This window comes from Lolium rigidum, chromosome 4, assembly GCF_022539505.1.
Source record: "Lolium rigidum isolate FL_2022 chromosome 4, APGP_CSIRO_Lrig_0.1, whole genome shotgun sequence".
In the NCBI taxonomy this organism is placed as follows: Eukaryota; Viridiplantae; Streptophyta; class Magnoliopsida; order Poales; family Poaceae; genus Lolium; species Lolium rigidum.
This window is the reverse complement of record NC_061511.1, coordinates 222314023-222322945: the sequence shown is the minus strand read 5'-3', so window position 1 is coordinate 222322945 and position 8923 is coordinate 222314023. Positions and strand designations below refer to the sequence as shown.

The 8923-nt window shown below is 44.7% G+C and overlaps 2 protein-coding genes and 1 pseudogene across 3 annotated transcripts; 1 reads left to right on the top strand and 2 right to left on the bottom strand.

The window, feature by feature from the left end:
• Nucleotides 1-1231: 1231 nt before the first annotated feature.
• LOC124707117 lies at nucleotides 1232-6478 on the bottom strand. 2 transcript variants are annotated; one of them, XM_047238776.1, is made up of 3 exons: nucleotides 6279-6478; nucleotides 2788-2875; nucleotides 1232-1699 (listed from the first exon to the last, which is right to left on the bottom strand). In XM_047238776.1, the coding sequence occupies exons 1-3, from the start codon at nucleotides 6465-6467 to the stop codon at nucleotides 1662-1664; spliced, it is 315 nt and encodes a 104-aa protein (XP_047094732.1). In that variant the 5' UTR covers nucleotides 6468-6478; the 3' UTR covers nucleotides 1232-1661. The 2 variants fall into 2 exon arrangements, with proteins under 2 accessions (XP_047094732.1, XP_047094733.1); XM_047238777.1 differs by having other exon boundaries at nucleotides 1232-1690.
• On the top strand, nucleotides 2372-5449 carry LOC124707116 (COBRA-like protein 3). Its single transcript, XM_047238775.1, is given in 7 exon segments — nucleotides 2372-2487; nucleotides 3086-3165; nucleotides 3394-3850; nucleotides 4240-4399; nucleotides 4484-4764; nucleotides 4851-5093; nucleotides 5096-5449. Coding segments are annotated over 7 exon segments (1485 nt in total). The 5' UTR covers nucleotides 2372-2402; the 3' UTR covers nucleotides 5275-5449.
• A 701-nt stretch (nucleotides 6479-7179) lies between the features above and the next one.
• Nucleotides 7180-8659, bottom strand: LOC124649564 (annotated as a pseudogene).
• Nucleotides 8660-8923: the final 264 nt, after the last annotated feature.

Here is an 8923-nt window from a genome sequence, read left to right as displayed (position 1 = left end):
TTCCCGTGAGACTTTGATAATATAAGTGTTCATGAATTTTCCTCATAGGTTTGAATATAAAAAAATAGAAAATATTCCCGGATCAAAGAGACTAGAATAATCCCTCAAAAAAAGATTAGCGGGCATGTTCTATTAAAAATTCGATCAAATTTTGAGAGATGTTGGAGATGGATGGAAGGTTCGCTGCAACGCGCGGGCATTTTCCTAGTTCTTTTTCATGATATTTGCGTGTAATGTTCTCATACTTGGACTTGTGGCTTACAGTACTGCTTGCATCTGATTAGCTAGCAGCAGCTTAGCAAGTGCCTTATGAACTCTGAAAAATCGATGGATCCAATCGTGAGCTTAGCAAGTGCCTTATGATCAGCAATTGTTTTTGGTTCTTTCATATTTTTTTCAGTTGGTCTCAGTTTGATATTCAGAGTTATAATTAGTTCGTTGGGTATTTTCTTAACTTTCTTCGAATGCTTCCGTCTCAAGAAATGATGTCAGATCATAATCCCTTGTTTACATGTGTAATGTGCTAATTATGCTGCTGTTTTGCAAGTAATCTTTTTCAGTAATCCAGCCTGATATTTCGATCTACCTTTTTCTTCCTGTGCAAAGCTGAGAATTAATTCAGCAACTCCTATGTAGAATAAAGGACATTGTACTACGCTGACAAATTTTGTTTACTAGCATTAACTACTCTAACATTTGCCTTAACACTTGCCGTATTTTCTCTAGTATCCAACAGGTATAGAAAAGTTAAAGAAAGCGTATTGATTAGCTGCTATATTAAGTGCCAATCTCAAATCAAACATTGATGCTCACGATTTAATCCTCGCGCGTAGCCAGGTTCCAAACGTCCGGGTCGATAGGGGCTGTCATTAATTACCAAAACCACACATAGGAGCAATATACCCTTACAATCTCCTTACAATCTCCAACAGTCTGCCACTTGCACTAGACTACAAATAAACTAGTTTACATTTGGCAAAAATCTAACACCTATTGTCTTTTGGTGTTGATCATGCTTAGCTTGTGAAGAGGTTTCGTCAACGGGTCTGCAACATTTAGATCAGCATGTACTTTGCAAAATATTTGCGTCTACCAGCATCACTCATTTCCAATTAGCTGACATTTGTATATATTTGTTGGAACCTTAATTTCTGGTCTGATTTATGTTACCAATATTGTCGCATACAATATAGCTTCATAGTTCTGACACTCTCGAAACTACACCAAGTTCTAAAAGAACATTATTGACTCAAACACCCTCTTTAGTTATTGTCATAACAATGATGTACTCAATATTTCGTTTGTAGAATCCATCGCAATGTTAAGCTTCAGAACTCATCTAAAACCAGTATATAATTCTTCTAAACCATTGTGCTACCTCTTAATAAATTCTTAGCCTAATTGAGATTGAATTTTATTTGTATATATGACCAAACTAGTATCAATGTAACATATTACAACAATTTGACAATCTGCAGCTAGGACTAGCTAGCGTGGAAATTCAGAAGAGTTCATCATTTCCCTCGCTGGTACATGAGACATCTCGCATGTTTCACACTTAAGAGCCCAGTTTTCAGTGCTGAGCCTTAACTGATCTTGTACAATGTCCAGATATTAGTTTCCACCCGCAAGCCATGCACATGCGCATCCACCCCCCAGAGCTATTCAACCATGCGGACTGTCACATTCCCTGCACTCACTGCCATGCGGACCACACTGTCAGCAATCAGCTACAATAAATCCCATTCATTCCATGCTCTTCCCAATAATAATCAACAAGAGAAGAAAGAGACAGAAAAGAACATGTCCACGAGGTTGTTAGAGCTGGGCAACAGACTACGCACACACACATACAGCTGGAAAGATCTTGATGCTAGCATAGTTGGCTAGCTAGGTAACAATGACCGATGAACAACAAAAAAACAGGAATAGAAAAACGATGGCTCTGAAATTTGGTAGTGCTATCACGCGACGGGGTTGTTGGTACGTCCAGGTAACAGCACCAACCGGCGGGACGGCGACGGGGTCCGACGGCGTTAGTCGGTGGCCTCGCGCGCGCTAATCATCTGCTGTTAATCTCCTCCACCGACAGAAAGAGGGGAGGAGAGGGGCGCTTATTTATTCCCCGAGGTGTCGGCCTGCATGTGTGATTTAGCCTCTCATGACACTCACCACCCAACGCCATTAGTTTAATCAGCCTGCTCTAAAAGATTGGTGCTGATCGAGAGTTTCCGCTCCCACCACCACCACCTCCATCCTCGCCCCCAGCCGCATCCGCCACCGGCGGGCGAGCGCCACCGCGGCAGCATTCGCCGCCGTACCAAGTGAAGCGGGGATCGGTGGTGTAGCGGTTGCCTGCGAAAGAGGGAGTGTCGGTGGAGCAGTAGCGGGTGGGAAGGGAAATGGCGGCGGTTGGTGGATCCGCGGCGGCCTGCTGCGCCGTGCTGCTCGCCGCGGTGCTGCTCTTCTCCGCGCCAGCCACCACAGGTTCGGCTCCTCTCCTTTACCTGCCCCCGCCCGGTCCTTCTCACCCTCTCGATGGTGCCGCGTCGTGCCGGGAACCGGCGAATTGGTTAGATCCGGCTGCCCGATCGCCGCCTTGTATTGGTGAGACGGAGCGACCGCGAGGTTCGGATTGCGTGCCGGTCAGGTCAATGCCACTCCCATTTCGCCTAGTCCTGTCGGTGTCGGTGGCTCCAGCTCGGTGTCGGTGGCTTCTAATCAAGATCCCACCGGGTTGATTCAGCTCGATTCCGAATTCCGAACCCGACTTAGGAAGCCACATACCTATCTGACGCATGCCAAGCTTCCACAGTGCCACTCTCTGCTGATTCTTGGCCAAAACTCCCTGGCTTCGTGCTGTGTAACGATGGATCTGTTCAGGAGGGAAAGCAAATTAGTGAAAACGTCTCAATCAGCTGTGTTTTGCTGCTTAAAAGTCCAGTTGCCAGTTTAAGCGGATAGATCTTGCAAATAGGAACAAGGATATATCATAGGAGTCCATCTACCGTGCAATTCAGCTTCTTCTACTGTCTTGTTTCCATATATTGTGTGTCTGACATGTAACCTTTGTTTGATACTGCAGAGGCTTATGATTCGCTGGATCCGAATGGCAACATCACCATAAAATGGGATATTATCAGTTGGACTCCTGATGGTTATGTTGTAAGTAGCACTCCTTCACATCAACAGCTCTGCCTTTCATCCCAGGCCATGGTTTTTTACCGAGTAGTTTTGACCTTGACAAGTAGCACCGGCCAATGACCGATTACAAACTTTGCTACTAACAATATAGTATCCACCAAACAAGTGCAGTCATCGTCCCGATTACAGATATCTGGTCATCCTGTATGGCTGTATCATGATTTTTCTCTCCAAACTTGTCATGTGCAGGCAACAGTCACGATGTTCAACTACCAACAGTTCCGGCACATCTCTGCGCCAGGGTGGTCGCTGGGGTGGGCGTGGGCAAAGAAGGAGGTCATCTGGTCGATGGTGGGGGCTCAGGCCACCGAGCAGGGTGATTGCTCAAAGTTCAAGAGCAGCCCTCCCCATTGCTGCAAGAAGGAGCCAAACATTGTCGATCTTCTTCCAGGCACCCCGTTCAACCAGCAAATTGCCAATTGCTGCAAGGCGGGAGTTATAAAGACATTTAACCAGGACCCAGCAAATGCTGCTTCCTCCTTCCAGATCAGTGTAGGTCTTGCTGGGACTACCAATAAGACGGTTAAGGTGCCGAAAAACTTCACTCTCAAGGCCCCAGGTCCTGGGTACACATGTGGGCGTGCTATTGTTGGCAAGCCTACCAGGTTTTACTCCTCAGACGGGCGCAGGGCAACCCAAGCTCTTAGTAAGTTGCCCATTTATTGCTCCTTGCTCCTTGCTCTTAGTTGCTTGAATATTTTGTGCAAATGCATTAGTAAGCTGAACACATCGTAGTACTAGTTTAGCATGTTTCTGCTCCTTAAAGATGGATGAATGCTAGGTTACATTTTGTGTAGGGTTAGTGGAAGGAGTGAACCATTGAAATGACAAGCGATTTGTTCTCGATGGGAGATGAGTTCATCACCTATAACCGATGTTAGCTCAGGCTGCCTATTTTAGTCAGCTTTGTTCTAATGCAAATAATGCATGTCAAATCCACGAAGCATCAGATTAGTTCCATATATATGTTTATGTTTGACTGCAGATAACTTTCTTTATTTGATGTATTTTAACAAATAATTTATCTATTCACAGTGACCTGGAATGTAACCTGCACATACTCCCAATTTCTTGCTCAGAAGACTCCAACCTGCTGTGTATCTCTTTCATCATTTTACAATGACACTATTGTGAACTGCCCAACATGCTCTTGTGGCTGTCAAAACAATGTCACTCATCCAGGAAGCTGCGTAAAGTGAGTACAGCTTGTTGCTCTTTCACTTTCTATTAAGGTTCTAATTTTCTGCAAAATTTCTTATGAACCCTTTTCATTTTACAGTGACAATTCGCCTTATTTACAATCTGCCATCAATGGTCCTGGCAAAATTACCGGCCAGCCTCTTGTCCAATGTACTTCCCACATGTGCCCGATAAGAGTCCACTGGCATGTGAAGCTCAACTACAAGGACTACTGGAGAGTGAAAGTCACTATCACAAACTTCAACTACCGCATGAACTATTCAGATTGGAACTTAGTTGCCCAGCATCCTAACTTCAACAATATCACCAAGCTTTTTAGCTTCAACTACAAGCCACTTACCCCATATGGAGGCCGCATAAGTAAGTCATTTTGTGAACTATTTTACTTGTGGTTTCCTAATGAAAATGTGCATCCTGTCTGATGGGGTTTATTCCTTCCGCTTCAGATGATACTGCAATGTTCTGGGGAATGAAGTTCTACAATGATTTCCTTAATCAAGCTGGTCCGCTAGGAAATGCGCAGTCAGAAGTACTCATGCAGAAGGACTCAGAGACTTTCACCTTGGATAAGGGATGGGCCTTTCCAAGGCGTGTGTACTTCAATGGTGATAACTGTGTCATGCCGTCCCCTGACTCATATCCGTGGTTGCCTAATGCAAGCCCTCTAACAAAACAACCGTTGACGCTCCCGGTCTTGGTATTCTCGATTGTGTTGGCTACTTTGCTGGCTTATGTATGATGAATGAGGTCAAGAGAATCAGCGAGCTTCAAGTTGTTGTCAGGTCCCATGAGGTGCGCGGCAACGGGTCATTTGCTCATTCAGTTCCACGGTTGCATAGGAGAGACAGGTGTCGCGCAGAGGAAAGCTGATATGTGTGTTTTGTAAGTTGTTAAAAGGGCCGGAAATGTATTTGTTGTTTGGTATATACTGGCCACAACACTTTGGTGAACTTAGTTACTGCAATTTAGGTGATTACAGTTGCACCTTTTGTATTTATAGCAAACGGATATTTCATTGAATTATATGACTGCCTTTCTTGTAGTATATGCATGCTGTCCATCATTATGTTTTGAATTTGTGACAAGGAGATGCTGTTGGTTGAGATAATTCAGCATTGTTTCATTTTCAATGAAAATGGATCTGGGGAGCGAGCGCTCCTTGTTCATCTAAAATTTAGCATTGTTTTCCTTGCCGCTTTGACTTTTAAACCAAGTTCCTGAGCTGAACGATTTTCTTGTTCCGTGTGCTAGATAACACGAACCAAAAGAAGCAACCTACAACAGTATTAGAGGCTGAAAGAAATCGTAACTCAAATATCAGAAAAGCTACAACATAAAGTATGAAACGGTGCTAATTTCTCTGCACACAGGAACTTGAGACTGCAATCATTTAACTGTTATTTTTAACGTACCAGGTTCATCCTAACGCTAATGGTATGTATAATGGGCTAATAATACTAGTAGTGCTTCCCTATCTACACAATATGAGTTTTTTCTTAATACCCTTCGATTTTTCCCCCATCTGTAGCATTTCTCGGTTTGTCTGAATCTTGATTGCTTATACGGTGCCATTGTGCCACAAGATAAGCAACATTTCACGAGGCAGAGAAAGTAACCAACGAAGATACACTCTTTTTTCGACAAAAATGAGATGATCATCTACAGCTACTTTGGAGAAAGGGTAAACAGAAGCTATATATATATCAGATAGAGATCTTTCCTACATATTACTATTCGGGCAATCTATTTGATCAAACAAGAGGAACTTGTATTATTCATAATAGATAAACCACAACGAGAAACATAACAAGAGTACTACTACAAAATGCATCACGATATTATAGCAGCGCATGAATTCCGGAGAAACACTTTACCTTAGCAAGGACGATGGATACAAACCCCCTCCGAGACACCATTCTCTGCGACAAATTAATCATATATGCTCCCCTTTGAAAGGAACCATGCCTTGCCTTGTTCCCAGCTTCACCCCGCTTCAGTGATGCTGCTGCCGCTGAGAGCTTATGAAGTTCCAACAAGACAGAGGACAACAATATGCCACCCATGGCCTGGTATATATATGTGCCCATGAGATGAGATGCAGTGTAATGGAAGGATTGGTGAAATGGTTCAACCGTAGCTGTTGGTTCGTTGGCTGGTTGCAGTTGCAAGCAAGCCTCAGGTTGAAGCTCAGAACCAGCCTCACCACCTTCCACATGTTGGCTTTTGCTCAGCCTTGAAGGAAATCCAATCCAATCTGAGGGAGACCCTGCACAGTACTATCAGGCCAAGTGCATTCTTCCAGGTTACTCAGTAGTACCACAGAATAAGATTTCTTTAACTTTTACCTACTGATGGTGGAACATCACCACTGGAGATATATCAGAGGGGGCCAGCAAAAATCACCCGCCACGCTTCTGAAGTCTACTGCCCAACTATATGCACCTTGTGAAGTGATGCAATGTGAGGGAAAGAAAAAGGTGAACATGAAAAATGTGAGAAAATAATGGCCGTAAATTAGCAAACCCAGGAAGCTTCAATCAAACCAAGGGACCAGCAAAGTACATTTTGCCTTGAATGGTACAAAAGAACCAATGGTACAGATATATTCAGTTTTACTTTTTCCAGAAGGAAGCAAGATACTGGAAAATCACAATATTTAGAAATAAACAGTGCCGTGGTGCCATTGCAAAAGCAAATAGCAGTGGTGGCATGGAACAAAATTATGCTAGCTGCTGCAACAAGCCCACAAGAGGTTTATATCGCACACATGGTTCAGAGTCTGTAACGAATCCATCCGTTGAATGACATACTGATAAAACAGCACCACCAATTTTGTGGCAGAATATTAGATTCAAGTGCCTAAGGCCTCAATACAGAAATACGTCTTCCACTTTGAACAAAAGTACATATTCTCCATCCATAACCAGATATAAATGGGTTGGTTCCCCAAAAATGGTCATCCAATCAACCTATAAGGGATCATCACTTCTTGCGTGCATACAATATGGCGACAACGGCTGATATCCCGACTGCTGCAACCGGAATGGCCCAGTACTGCCCCGCGTTGGCCAGCAGCTTGCTGGCAAAGGCCATGTCCTGCTCTTTCCTGTAAACCTCCAGCTCAGGGATGTCAGGCGTCTCGTCCAAGTCCAACTCCCCAATGAAGTAATCCTTCATTAGCTCCTTGGCATCCTTGCTGTGGCCCGCATCGTCGAATTCCTCCGTGCCATCCTTACCTTCAAACGGGTTGTCGTATATGATCAAAAAAACTAAGAGAAAATAAAAAGTGCCGAACAAGGGACATCAGGAGGAGAGTAGTAGCAGTACCTGTCACCTCACGCAGCAGAACATCAGCACCTCCAGGATGGTCCTCCAGATACTTGGTCACATCATAAATCTGCAATGCATCCATCAACATGGCATAAGAGTGCTGAGCAATCAGAAAAGGGAACATATGGCCAAACATTATGCCTCTACTTGAAACCAGTTCAATTTGACTCAAAGCCTTCAACAGAGGCATCTGTGATCTCTTTGAAAAGAGGAACAGAGCCTCCACAAACAAGATATCCCAGAACAATTGTCCCGCAAGGATTAAACCCAGTAGTGGTGCCTAGATTGACAGGCCACACTCAGTCACAGAGACCCTTGGTTCCAGTTTCTGCAGCCATTGTTTTTGCGTGGAAACTATAGACTTTTATTCAGAAAGAAATAACAGCTCCTGCACTATCAGCCTGAAGACTGGTAGAGGAGACGAGCTGTTGGATGGATCTTGTTTCTGCAGCCATCTCACAACGAAAGCGAGCGCAGCATCTCCTAGACATTCCGTCGAACACGTTACGGATGGCTTCGAAGCCCAACAAGCAACAACCGCACCGGCGGTTCCACACATACACATCCCCTACCTAACTACTGATCTTACGGGTATTGTTCAACCCAGATCGGAAGAGAAGAGTATGAGGGAGGAGAGGGGGCGCGATAGCGCAAGCCTTGCTACCTTGCCGTCGACGACGATCCAGCAGTCGTCGGGGGTGTTGTGGAGGGCGGGCCTCCTTCATGCTGTAGAGCTTCGTCAGCGTCGGCATCTCCCCCTCCTCGCTTTCCAACCTCTCCCTGATCAAATCAAATCGGCGGACGCCGAAGGTATACAGTATACTGTTTGATGAAGTGGGTGAATCTGCTGCGGCTTGCAGAGAAAGAAGAAGGGTGGGTATCTGTAGCAGAGGAATCTGCTCTTGAATCTGCCGCCGAAGAAGAACGGCTTGGGGAGTTGCGGTCAGAGTTTTGCTCGTATGGCTAGGGTTATGGCCCGCTACGGCCCAGTGTAGCCCAATAGGTAACCCAGCAAACCAAAACTTAAGGCCCACAGTCCGCAGAGTTACCTCTTCCTCCAAATAGGCTTTCGGCCCGCTATATTAATATAGCAAACAACCAACCGATACAAGATTGAGACCACCGCTAGGGCAAGCCCAAGAGAAAAAAAATAAGAAGAAAAAAGAAAACAATGTCGACCAAGCCGGAT